Genomic DNA, 22,296 nt, shown 5'->3' on the forward strand with positions numbered 1-22,296 from the left:
GTCTTGAGTTTCTTGTAAATACATGAATTTAACTTTTTTTCTCCCTTGACTTTTCTGCCCAGGGTGGTGCTACAGCTTACTCATATTTCAACGGCATAATTTTCCTGTCACATAGCCAAGTGGGAAGGAAACTATAAGAATCCTGCCCTTTCGTTCTTGGAAATGTTTCCCCTGTTCTCCTGTTGAACACTGAAAGGGCACAGGATAAACTGTCCAACTGACTGTGTGCATAGGGGCATAGACAAAGACCATGGTGTTTTATTGAAAGCCCAAGAAAAGCAGTGTTATTTGCTATATCAGACTTAGGGTTGCAGGCATGATTTTTTTTCTTTCAAGTAAAATAAAATATATCATGTCTGAGAGAACTTTTTTTTTATTGAGATGTAACTGGCACAGAATATTATGTTAGTTTCAGGTGTACAACATAGCGATTCCCCATCTGTATACATTGTGAAATGATCACCACCGTGTCTGTTACCATCTGTCACCACACAAAGTTAATACAACATTATTGTGCCCACATTCCCCAAGCCGTACATTACATCACTGTGACTTATTTACTTCAGACTTGGAAGTCTGTGCTTCTTGATCTTCTCCGCCCGTTTTGTCTACCCTCCTCTCTAGCAACCACCAATTTATTTCCTGTCATGTTAAGTCTGGGTTTGGTTTGGTTTTGTTTTTTAGATTCCACATGGAAGTGAAATCACATGGTATTTGCCTTTCTCTGTCTGACTTCTATCATTTAGTATAATACCCTCCAGGTCCATCCATGTTGTCACAAATGGCTTAGTAGTATTCCATTATACATATATTTCGTATCTTTATCCATTCATCCATCAGTGATCAGTAGACATTTAGGGCTGTTTCCCAATATCTTGGCTATTGCAAGTAATGCTGCAATAAACATAGGAATGTGTGTATCTTTTCAAATTAAGGTTTTTATTTCCTTCAGATAAATACCCAGGAGTTGAATTGTTGGATCCTATGGTAGTTTTAATATTAATGTTTTGAGGAACCTCCATACTGGTCTCCAGAGTGGCTGCACCAATTTACATTCCCACCAACCATGCACAAGGGTTCACTGTTCTCCACATGCTCCCCAACACTTGCTATTCTTCTCTTTTTGATAGTAGTCATTCTGGCAGGTGTAAGTTGACATCTCATTGTGGTTTTGATTTGCATTTCCCTGATGAAGAATGATGTTGAGCATCTTTCAAATACCTGTTGGCCATCTGTATGCATTCTCTGAAAAAATGTCTAATTCAGATCCTCTGCCCATTTTTTACCTGGGCTCTTTTTTGTTATTGAGTTGTATGAGCTCTTTATATGTTTTGGATATTAATCCCTTGAGAAATCTCTTAATACTCACTTAAAAAAAAAAACAAAAAACATTGCCCATTCCTTAAATTTCCTTACCTGACACCATTTCCTTGCCCAGATTGAGCCAACATGCTTCCCCACAACTTTATTTGCTTCCTTATACACATATGTTTCAAGCTTAAACAAGGAATGGAATTTCAAAATTCCACAAGGATGGAAAAATTCAATTCAGGTTTCAAACATTATGCTTTGCCAAAGTGACACTCCCATTGTTCCTTTGTTACTCATTTTGCCCCATGGCCCCTCCTGGTACCAATGGGAAAGAGACCTTTAAAAGCTTAGCCTTGAGTAATGACAAGCAGGTGAATAATCTTGGAATCTCATTATAACTCAAAGTGAGGGGGAAAATTCCAGCCACATTTCTTCTGTGTTTCCTAAAAATTTCCACAGGTCCTGCTTAGGCAACCTCTGCCTTCCCTAGCTGGAAATCTGCCCAGGAGTCATGACTAAATGCATTCCAAATTGCAGGATCTTTTTAATTTGTACAGTTTCTATTCCCAAAGTTTTCTGTTAATTAATTAAAGTCTTGCTCTAAGTTTAATTGAGAAGCCAGGTTTTCTTATAAGAAAAATGTCTTTCTCTTATCTTTTTAATCTGAAAAGATCTGAAAAATAGCTGTGCATCAAATGAGCAGCTTCTTAAGATGAGTTGCACGACCCGGAAGAAGGAGGCAAGAGGCTGCATGGCTCCAGAGCTTCCCTCCTCCATGCCCCAAAGCAGCAGGACTTTGAACTGATGTAAGATGGTGAGGAGGACACCAAAGGTGATCCAGACAGACACCATTCCTTCCCATAACAGCATGTGGTGGGGAAGTGTAAGAGATAAATGCACACCAGAACTCACCCAAGATCTGACCTTGAGTCCTTTGTCTGAAACCTGGCTGCATGGGAACAAATCGACATGGCTTACGGATTATAAATAACTAAAATACTAATAACTATAACACACTTTAAAAAAAAAAAGGAATTCAATCACTGTGGTTCACATAAAGTACGTTCAGTGTCATACATCCTCTCCGGGTATACACGTGCAACATGGGATAGAATTCAGACATGCCTCCCCAGTCCTCCGTCTGAGAATTAGTGGTTCTTTGGGGCCCCTCTACAGGTCAAGATGAGTTACAGAGAAAGGCAATGCCGCAGATAATAAGTAACAATGTTGACAAGACAAATGCGTAGCATCCTTTTTCACTCTTTTTCTTTTCAAGCAGAAAGGGCAGTGTCCCTTTGCTGAGTGTCATGGAATAATGTGTGTCCTCTTAGAATTCATATGATGATTCCCTGACCCCCAGTACCTCAGGATGGGACAGTATTTAGAGGCAGAGCCTTTAAAGAGATGATCAGGTTAAAATGAGACCATTCCGGTGTGTCCTAATCCCATCTGAGAAAAGGAAATTTAGTCAGAGAGAGACACCAGAAATGAGTGTGCACAGACCAAAGACACAGGTCTGTGTGAGAGCACAACAGGGAGGCGGTCCTCTGCAGACCAAGGAGACCACAGAAGAAACCAACCTTGTCAACACCTTGATCTTGGACTGCCCAGTCCCCATAACTGTGAGACAACAGATGTCTGTTGTTTAAGCTACCCAGTCTGATATTTTGTTGTGGCAGCACTAGTAAACAAATATAATGGAAATAAATAAATAAATAAATAAATAATAAATAACAACAAAACTGAAGCTCCCAACATGCATTTTTCCTCATTATCAAAATATATAACTGCCAACCTTAGAGGTCCTGGAGCTTGGCCCCAGCCCCTATTCAGGCTACAAATCACAGAGACCAGTGCTTTCAGTGTAATTTAACATTGTAATTGCAATTATGACCACAATTCTGCTAAATTTAAAAGCATTAACACTATACCATTCTGAATATTCAAGAGCGTGAGCCCCCGGATACTTGGGTATCTGTAGCATATTAGCAGGTTACGTTACCACTGGCTCAAGTAGATTGCTTTTGATGCTGATACATCAATGGCTGGGACTCAGGTAATAAATGTAGGGACATTTTTACGTTTTCACTGAACATGCTGTGAATGTGATTGAGGCTGAACCCTCCAGGGCTCACTGTCCCACCAGAATCAGTGACAGGCAGGAGGCAGAACCTTCCACGTGTGGCAACCGCATGACAGCATCCACAGACTGAAGGTGTTTATAATCATAGCTCACACCCCCCTGCTTACTAGTACCACAGAATGAGGGATCTGACACATTCCACAGTAGACCTCAGCCTGGAGCTTCCAACACAGATAAAGCATTTTCTCCTTTTCCTGGGTCAAGCCCCTTAGATCCAAAACCTTATTCAACTTCCCTTGAGTGGTTTCACACCAACACCAATGTATAGCAGGCACACTGAGATTCCAGTAACACCCAGAATTTGAGTTTCCCTGCTCTGCTCCAAGCTGATGTTCACCAAAAATTTAATGAGCAGAGTTTTAGCCCTCATTAAAAATAAATAAATAATAAATAAATGATACATGTCTACAGTCAACCCTTTCCAAATCACCCAAGCTTGCTTGCCAATAAAAAAAGAATCTTTCACTAGTGACAACTGCAGAAACCACATGTAGGAGATGGAAGGAAGAATGGAGGAACAAAAGAATGAAGGAAGGGAGAGGGTCAAGATGGATCTGCAACATGCCCAGTCAACGGTTTATTCTTTGAATCACCAGGTCTTGAAGACAGAACTAACTGCCCAGGCTCAAACCCCCATTCTCAGTGACATTTTCTCTTTCCTCAGAACTATCTATACCAACTTTCCCATCATTAATTTAGAATATTAATATGTAATTAACCACCGTGTTATCTTCACATGCTCTAACTTACATGCTCTACTAGTGAATGCCAGGAGCACCTGACCATATGGGAATGAGCAGCTCCCTGTCGCCTCTACCTTGGGACTCGGGGTCAGGGGACTTATCTGAGCATACACATGTAAGAGCTAGCCCCATCTGGCTCCTTATACTCTCTAGTCACACCACAGAAGCAAAGCCTACCTTGAGAAAGTGAGCTCCCCAAGGAGAAATGCCCATCCCTTTCGGGATCATGACGAAACGCAAACTCTTTCAAGGCCCATTCATTGACACCCCCTCTGTCAGGTTCTGTGAGCTGGAACTGGTCCAACCTCTAGACTCCCAGCCCTCAGAAGGAATCATACCTCAGGTGAATTCTGCTTCTGTAGATTTTGTAATGGCAAGGCTCACATCTTTTAAATTCTACCAACTTTCGCTATTTGTACACAGTACCGAAACAATATTTATTGTATTAAATTTTAAATAATTAAGGATCTACATTTCATCATTTAAATGATAACTTTTTTAAAGTAAGCTCCATGCCCCGGGCAGAGCCAAGAGTGGAGCTTGAACCAACGACCCCGAGATCAAGACCTGAGCTGAGATCAAGAGTCGCACGCTTACCCGACTGAGCCACCCAGGGGCCCCTCAAATGATAACTTCTTTAAAATTACTTCAAGGATGCTATTTCAACCTAGCTTAAGACTTTGAAACATAAGGAGTTTTTTGAGGGGGCGGGGGAGGCAATTTCTGGTCTTCAAAACTAGAAATTGTTAGTACAAGGAAAGTAACAAATACCCAGAATACTGGGAAGAATAGGACAGACTCAACGTCTCGATAAAAGATGCTTACTCGGTGCCACTTTCGACCATCTGCGTGAGGAGAGAGATGCCGTCGAGATTTATGAACTCCTGGGCAAACGTGACATCCCGGGAGAGGCTGGCTAAATCCTTCAAGGCTTCCAGCTTGGCGTCCATGCTCGACGACTGGATTCGTTCATGGAGCTGCTGGGCATTTTGAGCCTTGTCAAGGACAAAAACAAAGGGAAAGAGTGTTCACAGAGGAAACCACAACAGACGAAAAATTACTCTTTTGTTGAAAAACGAAGATATAGAGGCCAAAAGCACAAGACCACATGCATACTCTATACCACGGGCAGGTTTCCAACCATAATGACTCCACCCCCAGGCAATGTCTGTTAACATCAGGACGGGAGGACGGGAATCAACTGCCTTCTTGACAGAGCCCATATTTCCAACTCTTGGAAAAGCAAGAGCACAAAAACAGCAAAGCCCTACCAACGGAACCAGGGTGGCAGTGCGGAGAGCAAAATGGGGGGAAATGTTTACCTTTTAAGCATAATTATTACCTACAAATGACAAAAAGCTATTTGCTTAGTTACGCAATTACACAAATGTATGCAGCATGTTCACCTGTTCAGTCAATACTCTGAGTAACACCTGCCTACACACCATGTTCCAAAGCTTCTTGAGACCCCCAAATGATCTTTCCCAGTTACTGAAAATCTTTCAACAGCACAATGGTGCTTATAAATTTCACTTTTCAACATCATGTGTTTCACATGCATTGGCTAATTACTGCATAAACATAAAACAAAATAATTAGGAAACCAAATTAGCAGCTTTGCCTAAAATTAGACCTCCTTTTAAGGCATCTGCCCTTGGCTACTACAAGCAGGACAGAAAGGAATGGAAATATATTGGGAGGAGCTGACCTTCTGGATAATAACTTGCAGTTCTTATTATTCATTCAGTCATGGTTTTCATATCTACTTTTCAGTTGGGGCAGACAGGAAGAAAAATAAAATATTAAATTTTTCTGCCTGTATTTTTGCCTAATGGACATACCATCTGTTGCACTTATTATTTAACTCAAAACCGCAATGTGCCACTGCCATCCTCAGATTCTCCTTCTTGGGCTCTGGCTTTCTCCTTCGAAACTTGTTATATTTCAGAGAAAGGGGAAGATGGGGGTATTTGTCCCCCACAGTGAGGTATCTTCTGAGCAGAAACTCATTAGAACTATCCGAGGAGCCCCAAGTGAGCTGTAATGGGGTTAAGATTGCAGTGAAGCAAAGGAAACCACCAGGTATTGTCAGCAAAGGTTCTCCACCCCAACAGGCTGCACAGCCAAGGTCCCTTCCCTCCCTGCCCAGGACCCCCTGTGTTGTCACCTGGAAGTAGTCCCCAGAGAGCAGGGGACCCAGCGGGGAAAAAATGCCACCTCTTCAGGGACCAAGAATGAAACCCACGTGCCCCCTCACCCGACCATGGTCAGAAATAAACGGAGGTCTCCCATCGCAGTTACAACCACAACTGACACCTTGCATCAGAAATAAAGAAAGGAAGGGGGGAGAAAGAAAGAGGAGAACAAGAACTCTCTACTCATTCACAGATCCCCAGCTATCTGACAAATCACCCAAAGCCTAAATCCCAAGTTTTTATCTTTTAAAAATCTCTCAAAGACAGATTGTTCCTAAAATGTTCAAACGGCTCTACAGCATTCACATATATTTAACCCAAGTGGATCACTTTGAATTCCTCGAAAAGTACATTTTTCTCCAAGCAGGAAGTCTGCATTTGCTGTACTGACGATGATAATAAGGAGTACTCAAAGATTATCTCACTGTCAGTATCAATGCTAACCTTGTTTGTGCTGCTAATACTAGTAATAAAAACAACGAAGTTCCCTGGGGCCTTTCATGAGCCACTATTCCAAACACCCTCATGAAGCAATTCATTTAATCTACATAGTAATCCTATCAGGTAGGTGTCCTCATCATCTTCATTGTACACAGGAAACTGAAGTGCAGAGAAGTTATGTAGCTTGCCCAAGGTCACAGAGGCGGAACCCAGCAGAGTCGCACATTACCTAAAGCAAGAGTGTGTGCACGTGTGTGCATGCACAAGTGTACACAAGTGCACCCGTGTAGGCGTGTGTGTCTTCTGCCTGGAGACAGAGAGAGTTCAGCCGAGGTAGGTGAAAAAACTGAACATTTTTATGGTATAACACCATTTGCTCATTTCTCGACGGTATACTAACACTTCCTAGGAAATTTTATGGAGACGGTTATATTTCTTTTAACATTTTGTGTATGTGTATAAAAAGTGAAAGAGTTAGCATATGCTGACCCATATTTTTTAGTCAAACATAAAATAATAAAAAAATAATCTACTAACAAGTGAAGTTTACAGATCCAAAATATTTTGCTTATAGAATGAGTTCTAGCCCTTAGGGCTACAGCCAAATCATAAAATGCTTCTTCAAAATGCAGACTCCCCAGGGGTGCCTGGGTGGCTCAACTGATTATCTGTCTTTGGCTTAGGTCATGATCCAGGGTCCTGGGACAGAGGCCTGCATCGAGTTCCCTGCTCAGCAGGGACCCTGTTTCTCCCACTCCCCCTACTTACTATCTCTGTCTCTCTCTCTCTCTCTCTCAAATAAATAAATAAAAATATTTTAAAACAAAACAAATAAAATAAAATGCAGATTCCTGGACCTCATCTCTAGAAATCATAATCCAACTTCTCTGTAAAAGGCCCAAACATCAGCATTTTTAAAGTTCAGGCTTTAAACCAATGATTCAGGCCTGAGGATCACTGCTCTTTAGATTATGTAAACAGGTCTGTTGTAGGTGGACTCTATCTTATGATATTTTGTATATTGGTTTTCCCATCTCACCATTCACCATTCTGAGAATGTGAAGTTCACTACTTGAAAAGCACAGACTTTCAGGATGCTGAAAAAACTTCACCCTGCCAAACACCTAACCTTCTACCAAGGAGTGGCTCACATTGTGGAAATTTTGTTCAAGAACCCATGATGATAAAAAAAAAAAAAAAAAAAAAAAAAAAAGAACTAACTTCTTCTTTGGCTTAGAGAAGACCTTGATACAAAAAACCGAGCCTTTCTAATTCTAAGACCTTATGGAAGGCAAGGTGTACTCTTTCTGCCCGGCCAGCAGATGAGCAATTGTAACAGGATAAACAGAAACTACAAAAACCAGCTGAAACCATGGTCTCAAAAGGTCAAATTAACATTCATTCATGCTGACTAAAGTAAAGTCAATGCTAAGTCAGACGAAAATGTCTCAGCTCATCATGTGGCCATGGAAAAAGGAGTAGGAATTATAATTTCCAGTAAGTAGAAAAGAAGGCTTCAGAAGACAGTTTGGCCAACTCCAGCAATGCATTCTGTGGGGCTTGTCACCGTGTTTAGGTTCAAGATGTTACTGGGTAAAGTGTTTAGGAGTTTTTAAGCCTCTCTAATGTGATTTTCAATAAGAAGAATGTGTGGTAGTCACAGTACCCACAATTTAACTTTAGCCAGATGCTTTTCCCAATTTCTAAATTTATTTTTAGCCTACCACATGGCTTCAGTGGAAACTGAAAATAAGAGTTAGACACAGTTTTTATCACATAGGCAGAGTGAAAATAGTAACACTTGGTATATTTCGCGCAGATTAGTTTTTAGGAAAGCAAAAAAATGCACTGTGAAATAATATAGTTTGAATATGCTAATGTTACTATCCAAAGTATCTACAAGCAAGTAAGAAAGATGAAGATAAGTAACACAGCCAGCTACGGTAGTCTAAATATTCTATAGCATTTTGTTTAGCAGCTTTTATTTGGAAGACTTTAAAGTGTTTTATCTAGAATCAGCTGTCAATGAAACAGACGACATTTCTCAAACTATATTTTTATGAATTGTCATAATCACTGACCAAAACTAGAAAATGCTTAATTAAACATTCTCACAGACACACCCCGACTTTGAATAACAGGCTGTCTTTGGTTTTGTTTGCTTTGATTGTTGACTGAATTTGTTCAGACAGCATTAAGTGGATGTGCTGGGCAAGTGGGTAAAACCAAACAGTATAGCTGAGTTATCCCGTCTGTAATACAAGAATTGTTGAAATGACCACCAAATTCAAACCTTAAAGGCATTTTATTTGTACCTAATGTGCAATAAAAGCTTCCTCCTCTGTAATGAGAAATATGAGGAAGGGCATTCCTGCTAATCCAGAATCTGCACGTGAGGACATTCCAGAGATCTTCTATTTTTCACTAAAGTCACCCTCAAAAATTAACAACTCATAATCACGTACAGCAGCACTGGAGAGCAAAATGTTTGCTAGAAAGCTGTACACTAAGATCAACTTACTGGAGATGTGGTTAGCCGAAGGATAGTGCCATTTTTTATTTCATTGCGATTCTGGAAAAGAAAAATAAAAACTTTGTAAATCTTCAAATGTTAAGAAGCTTGGTAAACGAGAGCAAAGGCAAAAATAATCTAGTAGTAACACTATATAATAAGAATTCTTATGATTCAATTTATTGTCACTTTATTTTCAAAATTATTGAGTAATTTTTAAATTATTTCTACCAAGAACTTTAAACCGGGTATAGTCACTTTTTTATCAAGTTAACATATCAGATGTATCCTGCGCAGAAGTTAATATAAATCCAAAGAACAGGAATATGGGGCCCAAGAACAGCAAACCAAAAAGAAGCAATTGTGAAAGGTTATTTAGAAAATATGACCTAGCAATTCTGCTAGAATTAAAACACATTTACACAAAAACTTGCACATGAGTGTTCACAAAAGCATTATTCGTAATAGTCCAAAGGTGGAAATAACCCAAATGTCCATCAATTGATGAATGGACAAACAAAATATGGTATACCCATTCAACAGAAATTATTGGGCAATTAAAAAAGTATTGATCCATGCTATAACACGAATGAACCTTGAAAACATTACACCAACTGAAAGAATCCTGACACGAGACCATATATGTTATTATTCCATTCATATGAAATATCCAGAGCAGGCAAGTCCGTGGAGAAAGAATGCAAATTAGTGGTTTCCAAGGGCTGGTGGGTAGGGGTGGGGGAAATGAATGCGATGGTTGCAGGGTTTCTTTTCCAGGGGATACAAATATTCTAAAGTTGATTGTGGTGATGATTTCAGAAATCTATGAATATATTAAAAGCCACTGAACTGAACACTTTAAATAGTAGATTTGGGGGAATGTGAATTATATCTCAATGAAGTTATTTTTTAGGAACACCTGGGTGACTATGTGGTTGAGCAGAGTCTGCCTTCGGCTCAGGGGGTGACCCCAGGGTCCTAGGATGGAGTACCACATCAGGCTCCCCACAGGGATCCTTCTTCTCCCTCTGTCTCTCTTTCTGTGTCTCTCACGAATTAAAAAAAAAAAAAAAACACTCTTAAAAAAAGCTATTTTTAAAGGTTATATTAAGGAGTTTGGCTTCTTAACATTTGCTGGCTCTAACTGCATGTCTTAATGTTAAGAACAAACAGCATAAACAAGCAGATCCCAATTCAATCTTCCTCCACTTGGCAGGTGTATTTGAGGTGAGTGTGTTCTGTAGCAGTCACTTAGTGTTCCTGGCATTGAAAGTACAATTTCACTGGCAGTTTTATTTCCTGCCACCAGAGTACGCACCACACTCAGCTTTCAGGAGGTGACCTGATAGGAGTCACACATCCACATGCCCTACTCTGGAACACAGAGGCCAGGAAGTTAATAAAGTGCCACGAGGATCGTTCTCCTGCATCATTCAAGACCAGCCACAAGCTAGAATTTGCTCAGCAGGTGCACTCAAGTGGTGGGAAATTTCTCAGGATAAGATGCCAAAAGCACATAGGACACTCACCCACTCTCTCGCTCAGCCAATTCTGACTACGTATCGGAAAATGAATTTTCTAAAATAACTACCTGAAAGGGAGCAGGCTTTGGGCCCATACTGTCTCCCAAAGAAAACCTAATCTGAACGTTTTATACCAAGTGCAGGATGGCATGAAAGCCCAACTTTGCCAGATCCAAACCCTCCTGGGCGATTCCAGCCCAATCCAGAGCATCCCCACCCAGACACCCAGGGCTGCCTCTTAAGAAAGCAAGCTCCTCATTACTGCAAGTGTCCAGCAAAGGCTGAATAACTGCCTGATGGGCAGGAATGGTGAAATTAATTTCAGTCATTTAAAAAATCTTTTAGCCCTAAAATTCTACGACTCTATGAAAATGGGAAAGGAAGACAGCAAATACTCATTATAGAATATTAAGGAAGCTGAATACCTCTTTACTGCTCAGGTTCTAAATGAATTGAGAAATAAGAGAGTCAGAAGATGAAAAACCTAAAACGTCCCCTTTATTAGTTTTTATGGAGAAAAAGGCTCAGAGTGAGAACTAGAACACAGCTAACTGGGCCCTCAGGTTGGCATACCTGTTGAGGTAAGACCTTACCAGAGGAAAAAGGTGTCCAGTTTATTCTTCCCAAATAGCAAGTCAAGAAGAAAAAGAGGCCCTGCTCATACAAAGAGGCCAGCCAGAAGGATTTAGGATAAAATCTTACGGAAATTTGGAGTGGGGATAAAGGATTCCTAATAACAGCAATAAACATTTAGTGAAAGGCACTGAGCTGAGGTATTGTTGGCGTTTGTTGTCATGCTTATTTAACCATCATAATAACTCTATGTCCATTTTTTTAAAGTTTTTTTAAAGTAATTTTTATATCCAACATGAGGCTCATACTCACAACCCTGAGATCAAGAGTTGCATGTAGGACCCACTGAGCCAGCCAGGTGCCCCAAGTCTCTGCCCATCTTAAAGATAAGAAACCAAAGCTGTTGAGAAGATAAGTCACTTGCCCAACATCACGGAGCAAGAGCGAGGTCTAACACCAGAAGCTGTGCTCTAACGTTCTGGAAGAAGACCAAGATCTTACATTTATCCTCAGAGGAGCAATGCTCCTATCCTCATCAACTGGTCAACATTCAGGAGAGCACAGAAGTAACCATGATAGTAACGAATGCCCTGCAGATTCCCAGAGGCTCCCTGTGAGGCCACAGATAGAAGAAACCGGATGGGGGTATGACTGGGGTGAAAACAAGCAGCTGGCCTCCATGTTGACTCTTGCAATGTTGACTCTTGACTTTCTAGGATCGACGTACAAGTTCTTTGAAGAAAGGGTTTTGAGGATAGTCTATTTAAAACAAAAGTAGTATTATAACCACTGACGGGCAGAGCTGGGTTCAAATTCCTCATCCACCTTGCACCAGCTGTGTGTGCTCTGTGCAAGCTACTAACCCACTCTGATGTAAGCCTTCTCTTCCTCAAAGTGGGGAGAACAAGTCATTGCTTAGAGGACAATAAGAACCACAGGTGACACAGACACTGAGCCCGGCCTAGAACTGGCTCAAAACTGAGAGTGATCGCCACTAGAGAGCAGCTCCCATCCCTCTGCCTGTGTCTCCTCAGATGGCAGTTCATTCCCCTTCTCTTTTTTCCTTTCCTCTGAAAGAGTTGCTTTTAAGTTCATGCTTTGCATTTTGGAATAAAAGCAGTTAAGTAGGTGAGCCATTAAATATGCATTAAAAAACATTAAGGTCCCAGCAGACAGGTGGATGAGACCCAAAGGGAAAGACAGTGCACACAAGCGCTTCAGGAGCTGTATTCTCGCAGGAGAATCAACCAGATTGCACTCTTCTACCCCTGGCTGATGCCACCTTCTACTCTCTGAAGGATGTTAACTTGGCCAGCAAAGGAAGGGGCTCATGCTTGCCCTGATTCTATAAATTCCATCCAAGCCACATGGAACATCATTTCAGAGCGGGGTCTCCAGACAGGATAGTCTGGATGTGACCCACAATTCACTTCTTCCCTGGGAAATCTGGTGTAGGTGACACAGCTGCCCTTTGTGCTATCTCCTTCGGGTGTAAAATGGGGATAGGACCTGTCTCCTAGGTTGTTCTGAGGATTAACTGAAATCATCCATTTAAAGTGCTTGGAACAGTGCCTGGCACATTGCAAACACTCGAAAAAACTAAGTTGGCTGTTTACTATTAGGCACAAAAATATCACCCAAAAAGTACATTGCTACTTAGCTTTATTTGTTTTCAGCAATTCTCTCTATATCATCTGAGCAACAAAAATAATAGTATAATCTACGTTATCCTAAGTCCAAGACCCTAAATTCAGTAGAATAACAAATATTAGCAAATGGATGCATCTTCTATCAACAGAACAACATGGGGTTGTCAACAATAAGGAGCTGTGCCACACGTTGTGCTTCACATCAAAGGCTGGGAAGTGGCACTCACTGCTATATCATTCTTGAGCTTCTACATCTGTTTTGGAGAGGCATTCTTTGATGTAGTCCTGCCAGCATTCAGTAAGCGCTGTGTGTGTTGTGTATGTGTGTGTATCTACTGGCAGTCAGCCCCCACCCTCCGAATGTCACCTCCCTGAGAGTAGATGGTGTGTCACTGCTGTGGCATTCTTTCTAAAACAGTGAATGCCTATGGCCTGGCACATGGGTAGTGCTCAATAAATATTAGTTGAATAAATGTCTAAACCTCCTATACGCCTGGCCAAAGATGAGACATACAAAGTTAAACAAGACTTAACTCCTCAGGGTGGCTGGGTGGCTCAGCCGGTTAAGCAACTGCCTTCAGCTCAGGTCATGATCCCAGAGTCCTGGGGTTGAGCTCTGCATCGGGCTCCCTGCTCAGTGGGAGGTCTGCTTCTCCCTCTCCCCCTATCATTCCCCCTGCTTGTGCTCTCTCCCTCGCTCTTAAATAAATAAATAAATAAATAAATAAATAAATAAATAAATAAATAAAATATTTTTTAAAGAAAAAAGAGGGATCCCTGGGTGGCGCAGCGGTATGGCGCCTGCCTTTGGCCCAGGGCACGATCCTGGAGACCCGGGATCGAATCCCACATCGGGCTCCTGGTGCATGGAGCCTGCTTCTCCCTCTGCCTGCCTCTGCGCCTCTCTCTCTCTCTTTCTCTGTGACTATCATAAAAAAAAATAAAATAAAAAAATAAAGAAAAAAGACTTAAGTCCTGTCTTCTGGAAATTCAACAAAGCGGAAGATTGAGGTGTTATATCAGTACCATGAAAAAGCTGTGGCCTCTACAGTGAGTGACTAGCCCGGTATGAGCACATATGTGTGACAAGAGGAAGAGAGGAAGAGGATACTCAGCAAAGGTCCTTAGTGGAGGTGAAGTTCCAAAGGGCCTTTTAATCTATAAGCAACGGTTTCCCAGGAGAGAAGAAACAGCACACTGCAAAGCACAAGACATCCACATGGAACACAGAATAGTCTTGTGCAGTCACTGACGAGCCTGGGATGCACAAAGAATGGAAAGATAGGACACTTACAAGGAAGACTGACCTTTAGCCACTTAAAGAGGGAGGGGAAGGTGTCTGTGGGTGAAATTCTGGCTCTGATTTGCTGCCCGTGAATGTGTCCTCTCTCTGAGGCAGCCAGTTGGAGAGTATGGTAGCCACATTTGTGTCTAATGCTTCGATTCCATAAGTAAAGAAGATGAGCTTTGGGAACAAAGCTGGTATGTCTTCCTTCATTAGAAAGGACTGCAGGAATTTCCTTTTAAGAACTTCCTAAAAGACTCGTAAATTCTTCAGTGCAAAACTTTTCATGCAAAGATTCTTTGAATCCCTCCCTCCATTGGAAATTCTCTGCTGTTAACAGCGACCCTGGGCTGATGTATCATTATCCATCCATACATGCTTTGAAAGACCAGCCTAAATCAAACTTCCAATTCTCAGTAAATTCTGATGTTAATTTCTATGACAGTCTTTTGATTCATCAATTTGACTAGGCTGCCGTCCCCAATTATTCAATTATCAAATATTCATCTGGGTGTTATTGTACAGGTATTTACAGGTGATTAAAGCTGATATTCAGCTAACATGAAGCAAGAAAGATTATCCCAGTCAATCTGCGTGGGCCTGATTCCACAGACTGAAAGGCCTCGAGTTCTATCAGGAGGTAGCAGATTCAGCCTTTACCCCAGAGTTCCAGGCTATTCTTCTTGAAGGTCTGCCCTATGGATTTCAGATTCGCCTAACCAGCCCGCACCATCATGCAAGCCAACCCTTGCAATAAACCTCTTAGCACATATCTCCTACTGGTTTTGCATCTCTGGTTGAACCCTGACCAACACCTGACTCCACCTACCGAGACACTGCCAAAGCTTTGCATGGCGATGTTTTCCCTCACCGCACTGAGCAATTTATTAACCACCTTTTGTCTCATTGACAGGTTGTACTGGTGACCTCTGGGGAGCAGGCTTCAATGGGTCAATCCAGCAGCATTGTACCAGGTCAGGGTCACTTTTCCGGGCTAGCCAAGGAACACCACCACTGAACGGCATACAAGATGCACGTGGGGAAGAAAAGAAAGTAATGGGCCAACCCCTTCCTCCCCAGATGGAGACAGATATCCTCCAAAAATGAAGAATGTATTCATCAATTCACAGGCCAAGAAACTGCCCCCTGCCCCTCTCTGGGAAATCAGTCTTCAATCTTCCCTATTTCCCCTGATCTTTATTTCATCTGCCCCAGAGTCACCAGAGGTGCACGTTAAAGTGCTGGTTGCTACGGTTCTTACTGCACAGCCACTGACTCCGGGGCCTGGGGTGCTGCATTTTCACTACGATCCCAAGTAGCTCTGATGCAGCACAGTGTTTAGCATCATCTCATTCTAACTCATAAGACTACCTGGCACATTTAGAATAAGTATTCTGAATTTCAAGGAAATAAAATCTGAGGCAAACAAGACAAATGCCAGCTCCTTGAAAATGAAGAGAAAAGCAGGAGCAAGAGTGTTTCTGCAGAAGAACGTCCCAACCGCACACAGTGTCCGAGGAGCAGTGGCCCGGTGAAAGCCAGCTAGAGCTCTGCTGTCATATTTACTCAGGCCCAGCAGCTCCAGACTGTACTAGCCCCTGACATTCACATTCGTCTCGATAGGATGTCTTTGTGTTTCTTCACAGAACCAGCTCAGCGACTCGGCCTCTGTGTGGGTTGGATAATAAGATCCTGTTGAAAAATGTCACTGTTCTCCTATTTTTCCCTCTGAAATTTGTTTTTCTCAGTATGCCAACTTTCTCTCTAGCCAGACAAATTAAGAATTATTCCCTGGTCAAAAATCCAAGTTGTAGCCCTGCTCCTGTTATTTAGCAAGAAAAAGAGAAGGTCGGGGGGGGGGGGGGGGGGGCGGAGGGAAGAGGGGCTTACAGCCTAGCAAGTCCAGACTCCTGGAGGGCAGGCAGCTCCAGGGTCTTCTCGCTGATTCTATCTCTCCTCCTCCTCCTCCTCTCTCTGTCTTTGTGTGTTTCTCTTTCTCCCTGGAAGTGATGGGGTCCTCACATTGGATGTATTACTCCTAACTAGCGATGTTCTTCACACCCATTACTCAAACATGACAAACACTGATTTTGCATGTAAACCTGATCCCTTTTGTCCTTTGTGTGTCCATTTGAGTGATCTTCAAATCTTCAGGCTGAAGGAAATCACGGAGGACAGTACATGATACACTGGTTGCTAGGTTACGGAGCAATGCCTCCAGACAGAGGACTACAGGTCTAACATTTGAGAAGGGATGTCAGAAATACCCTAAAATAAAATCTGAACCTCCCAAAACAGGAAAAAAAAAGAGGTGGGGGGGTGGTGAGGAAGAAGGGTAAGAAAGAAAGGGTGGTGGCAACCTGTTCTAAATGCATATTTCCTATAATTAACATTTGGCCTTGGGAGGCCTGGGTGGCTCAGTGGTTGAGCAACTGCCTTCGGCTCAGGGCATGATCCCCGGCCTGCTTCTCCCTCTGCCTGTGTCTCTGCCTCTCTCTCTCTCTCTGTGTGTGTGTGTGTGTGTGTGTGTGTGTGTGTGTGTTTCTCTCATGAATAAATAAATGAAATCTTGAAAAAACAAAACAAAACATTTTTTCCCCAGGTTCATTTACCATCAGGGACTGCATCCCCACCACCTCCAGACAGCTGGAGCAGGTCATCCATGCCCATTAATTGAAGACTTTGTGTTTGACTTCTCTTCCACTCTATTTTCCTGCCCCTAACTAGATTTTACCCTCAGTTGCTTTTCTTCCATCACTTTACTTTTCGCAGCACCCAGAGAGCCTTTACACAATCCCCAAAATCAAGAGAAGGAAGGACGAGGCAGATGTTAAGTAAGATATCTACTACCTATTTGTGGTGTGTAAACACAGACTATGGAGGTGGAGGGCCTGTTGCATAAGAACGATCTGCTCTCTTTCCATCAGTAATGAGAACCCAGGTAAAAGGAAGGGAAAGATGTGGGTAGACAGCTTGCAGGACCCCAGGGAGTCAACCGGGATGAGGTGAGCCCCAAGGGAAGAACACAGGGGGAGAATGCCTGTCCCCCTTAGCATTTGAATCAACCACTTGTAGAGGACAGAGATGAAGAACAATATGTTTTGCTGGAGAGGAACATGCTGTCTTATCTTAAAGGAACACGCGCTGTGAGGTGTTCACTGTGGCTGAACAGTAAGGCAGGGAAGTTGCCTGCTTCCTCAGCCAGGTCCACGTGGAAGGAATGAGCACACACCCATCCTCACCTGGCATCCTGGCCCAGGCACCAAAAGCTCAAGATTGAATCCAATCCATATTCAGGTCCCTCTGACACCCTCAGGTAAGAATTGACCGAGTCCAACTTGTCAAAAAGCAGGACTCAGTCTTAGACTCAGCCTTGAAATGAGGGCAGGCAGTCCCCTTGAGTGCAGAAGCCGAGGGGGACAATTTTAGCAATCCAGACAGTGGGATCAGCACCAGCAAGGGCAGAGTGTGAGCATCGGGGAATGAGGACGTATATTAATAAAATCTCTTCCGCCACAGGCACTGTTCTGGGGGAACAGTAAGGACATGAGCATGATGGACCCACAGGGTCTGGGAGCCTGGAAAGCGCAGTAGGACCACAAGGAAGGAAGCCGAGGCTGGGCCTGAGCCAGCTAACTTCCCATGTGACCCTGGGCAAGTCAATTGGCTTCAGTTTCCTCATCAACAGAATGGAAGCAAGGGGCACAGTGCCAAAGGTCAGTTCTCTTCTCTTCTCTTTTATTCTCAGTACAACAAACAAAAGAGGAAACATTGAAGGCTTTTGAGCAAAATTACTGATTGTGATGAAGGGGATGTTTCAGAGGAATGAATCTGTCAGCAGCAGTGAATTGGAGGAGGTTGGCTGAGGTGATGAAGGGTTCCTGCAACACACTGTTGCCTCTCTGTCACTGCAGGCTTGGCACTTACTGAGGCAGCCTGCGGGCTCCAACCCCAGGACCACTGGCCTTGAGCATCTCTAGTCTCCACGGTAACATTCTAATACAGGAACCCAAGATCTGAAAAGCTAGTAAGTCATACGCTCTGTGGCAAAAATACATGCCTTTCCTCGTATACATAACTTGAAAAAGGGTAAATATGGCCAAGTTGTTACTGGGTGAGTCTGTAATGTTTAACAAAAGCCTTAAAAATCTTCAAAATCAAATTCTATGGATTTGTCCTAGAGAAAACATTGGAGATGCAGACATCTTGCAAAAGAGGTCGGTGCAATATTGGTCATAACAGAGCAAAGCACTAAAAGCAAATCCAAGTATCCCAGTTAATCATTTATTGTTTCTTATCTCAAAACCCAGCTTTCTTGGCCCCACGTTGGGATAGGAGAGCTGGACCCAAGCACTCTCCTTTGCCATCTGGGAGAATGCTAAGCTTCTCCAGGAGAGGGCACTGAGATGATTTGGCCTGGTCAGATCAGGCAGTTCTCTATCCATCCACTTATAATTATTGTGGAAAAAAGCCCTCAGGCCTCCTGCCCTGCACCCCCTCCTTGGTCCCCCTCACAGGGGAGGCTTCGAAGTAGCTCCGCCTTCTCAACTTGCCAGCAAGAGTCCCACTTTTACTATCCAACACAGGCCTGAGTCCTTCACCGTGGTGGTGACGTCCCTGTGGGAGTGACGCTCTCTTTGAGGAGCCCTGGAGGAGGGGCAGTGCCCCCTCTTGGTCTTTGGTTCTCAAGCTGTCCACTCCTTGGACTAAAGGCCACAGCTCATTTGCTGCAACTGCTCCTTCTGGAATCATCAGAATCCCCCCCCGCCCCGCCACCTTTTACCCCTTTCCTGGCAGTTAATCAGCTCCCACTAGTTACCACTTTTTAAAATCAGTGTCCTGTTCAAATAATGGTACAGTTCCTATATCCTGACTGGACCCTGACTGATACACCAAGTCATCCAAAGTTTCCCTAATTATGAAGGAAAATTCAAGTAAACATGGCCAAGCAGGCCCACGATACATTACACAGCCACTGAAGTGTGGTATAAAAGAATGTTTAGTGATACACGAATGTGTCGCATTATATTGTGCAGTGAAAAATGTGGGTGGCAAACTATTGTAGTGTGGGTTCAAACTGATGGACTAGAATGTGTGTGTATACACCAAAAAATACCAGCGCCCGTGTAGGTAACTACATGAACGATGCTCTTCACTCGCAACAGGTGAAAAAAAGGGAAGAAAGCAGGAAAAATGCCGGGAATTGTGGGTATTCACTCAACCCAGCTAATGAAGACCGTCTATGTTTCTGGGGCAGAAAGCAGCCTCTCTGGTTTTGACAGAAGGAACCAGCGCAAACTAGAGGGGACACACGCAACAGTCCTTCCCCAGCAGTCCTGTTTTGTCATCCATTTGAGAGACACTCGATCCCCCCCCCCGCCTCTCCCCACTGCCATCAATTCTAACTTACCCCCCAATCAAATGTCACGTGCAGATGTTTAAACCTAGCTTACAGTGTCCCTGGCAAGTTCGAGCCTGTGGCCTCAGAAACCCACAAAGTGCTGGAGAAGAGAGCAGCATTTACAGGAAAGCAGCTCATGCTTGCAAAAAACACACACTTTTAAAGGGCCATTCCAGGGGCACTGGCAGGGATCACCAAGGACGCTGGGACAGCTGGGGAAATGTTGCCTCCACGGCTGATTCTAGGCAATGCCAGTGCAAACGGCAGACAAGAGTCAGAGAGAACAAGACCACACCTCTGTAGCATAGGGCTATGGACCAGAGGGGGATGGAGACACCAGGGAGGAAGGGCCGAACAAGCTTGCCGGCTGGCTTCAAGTGCACGGTATGGTGTCACATGGCACCCAGAACGTAAACCTGCTGAGGTGTGACCCACCTACACAACTGGCATCAGAAGGGCCTGGTTCAAAGCTTGGCTTCGCCACTCAAGCGTTGTCACCAGGGCATTTGGCACAGCACCTGGCACCACAGCAGGTGCTCAGGGAAACTCGCTGAGTGAATTACATGCAGGTGACAATATCTCTGGGCTTCCCTCACTGCCAATATAAAGACAGTCACCTCAACTAAATGGTATTGGTGTGGGGATTAAATAAGACAGTGTTAATAAAAGCCTCTGTCTTGCATACAGTATGGACGCAACACATCATAAAGAAGGGGCAGCCTCGGTACCAGGCACTGAAAATATAGAAAATTTGCCCAACGAGGAAGAGAATCTAAGACAAAGGAGACCCAAGTCAGCCATTTTGTCCACCTGCCTTGGGAAAAAGATTATTTTTCTATACTCTCCTTCCCTATGGCCATGGAGGTTTAGGCAGTCTGGTGAAGCTATGGGGCCTCTTCTCTGAATGTCTTTAACTGCATAAATAAAATGCATAAGCTTGTAAAAAAAAAAAAAGCAATAGTGATACAAACACTTTTTAAGCTGTATCATAGTAACATATATGCTGCTTTATCAACGCAGTTATCAGCAATTTTCTCCAGAAAGAGCCAGAGAGTACATATTTTAATCATTGCAGGCCAGAAGGTCTGCAATAATGATACATAAATAAATGGGCATGGCTGTGTTTCAGTAAATTTCATTTACAAAATTAGGTGGCAGCCTGGATTCAGCCCACAGGCTAGTTTGTTGACACCTGTATTAACGCATGAAATAATAAGATATATTAAAAGGTCTAATAAACTATCATAATTTCTAATTAAGTGTAATGATGATAAATGACATGTTGAGGTAGCTGTAATAACAGTGATAAATGGAAATAACTACGATTTCTACTGGTAATATTGGCACAGATACTGCTTGTACTACCACGGCCTCTTGCCTACACTCATGATTGAAGTAATGCAAAATTTCACATTTTCACAGAGTTGTAACTTTCTTCCTATATAAATTCATGGCCCCCAGGTTAAAATGGTGGTTTTCCACTGGACTTAGAAGAAAATCCAAAAAAAAAAAAAAAAAAAAGAAGAAAATCCAAATATTTACTATGCTTTAAAAGACTCAGCTTGATGTGGCCCCAGCCAACCTTTCTGGTCACATCCAATCCACTTCCCACCCCTCAGCTCACTACCCTGTTCCTTTTTGTTCCCTATCACACCAATTTCTTCATGCTTCAGGGCTATCATTTCAGCTGTTCCTCTTCTTGAAATGCTATGCTCTGCCTCCTTGTTATCTTCAAGTCTTGGCTCAAATGTCTCCTCATTAGAGAGACATTCCTGATGTCTCATGGCAATCTTGGCCAAGGCTTACAGATGGACATTGGACCTTCATGACAGATATGGATTGCCCTAGAGATGGCACGACCCTATGACAAAGACCCAGAACCATGGGTAGCACAAATCCTCACAGGAGAATGACTGCTTAGAGAGGAGGTGTAAGTTTTCTTCTCAGGGCTCACATGTTAGAAAAATAAGAGTCCTAAGCTCCCAATGCTGGAAACCATGTCCACACTCTTGTAGCTTTATTTCATTTTTATCCGGTTATTTGTTAACTTGAGCCAAGCCAAATTATACTTCTGACCCATTCTTGAACCTGTATCCTATGGCAGGCCTAACAGGTTAAACCTCAATAGCAACACCTACCACACTCTACGCTCATGGCTTTCTCACAAGACGTCACTTACTTCAGACCACTTACCCCAATCTGAAAATAAATACATTGCTCATTTTTAAAGAATTTCCTGTCTGTGTCCACATACACGAGAACATATGCAAGAAAAGAGGGGGCATCATATGCCTAAAACAGTGCCTGGTGGGTGAAATGTGTTCAGAAAATACTTTTTAAATGGATGGAATGGGTGTTTTAATCAAAATAGGGAGTAAGAGCCAGAACATATCTGTAAACTAAAGCTTACTGGCCACTTACATCTTCAAAGACAGAAATACAGTCCCTTTTGTTTTCCCACAATGCAAATAAATCTCAAACTATCTTTCCTTTCCTTCCCTCTTCTACAACCTTCTGTCA

At 42.8% G+C, this 22,296-nt stretch overlaps 1 protein-coding gene across 3 annotated transcripts in view; it reads right to left on the reverse strand.

Moving 5' to 3' along the window:
* Window positions 1-22,296, reverse strand: part of ELMO1 (engulfment and cell motility 1) — a 525,693-nt gene that overhangs the window by 356,022 nt on the left and 147,375 nt on the right. For all 3 annotated transcript variants that reach the window (XM_038557346.1, XM_038557348.1, XM_038557347.1), the window contains 2 exons: window positions 9,355-9,405; window positions 5,023-5,192 (listed from right to left, as the gene is read on the reverse strand). In XM_038557346.1, the coding sequence (XP_038413274.1) occupies window positions 5,023-5,192; window positions 9,355-9,405 (221 nt within the window). The remainder of the gene's footprint in view (window positions 1-5,022; window positions 5,193-9,354; window positions 9,406-22,296) is intronic.

This window comes from Canis lupus, chromosome 14 (genome assembly GCF_011100685.1).
Source record: "Canis lupus familiaris isolate Mischka breed German Shepherd chromosome 14, alternate assembly UU_Cfam_GSD_1.0, whole genome shotgun sequence".
NCBI lineage: Eukaryota > Metazoa > Chordata > Mammalia > Carnivora > Canidae > Canis > Canis lupus.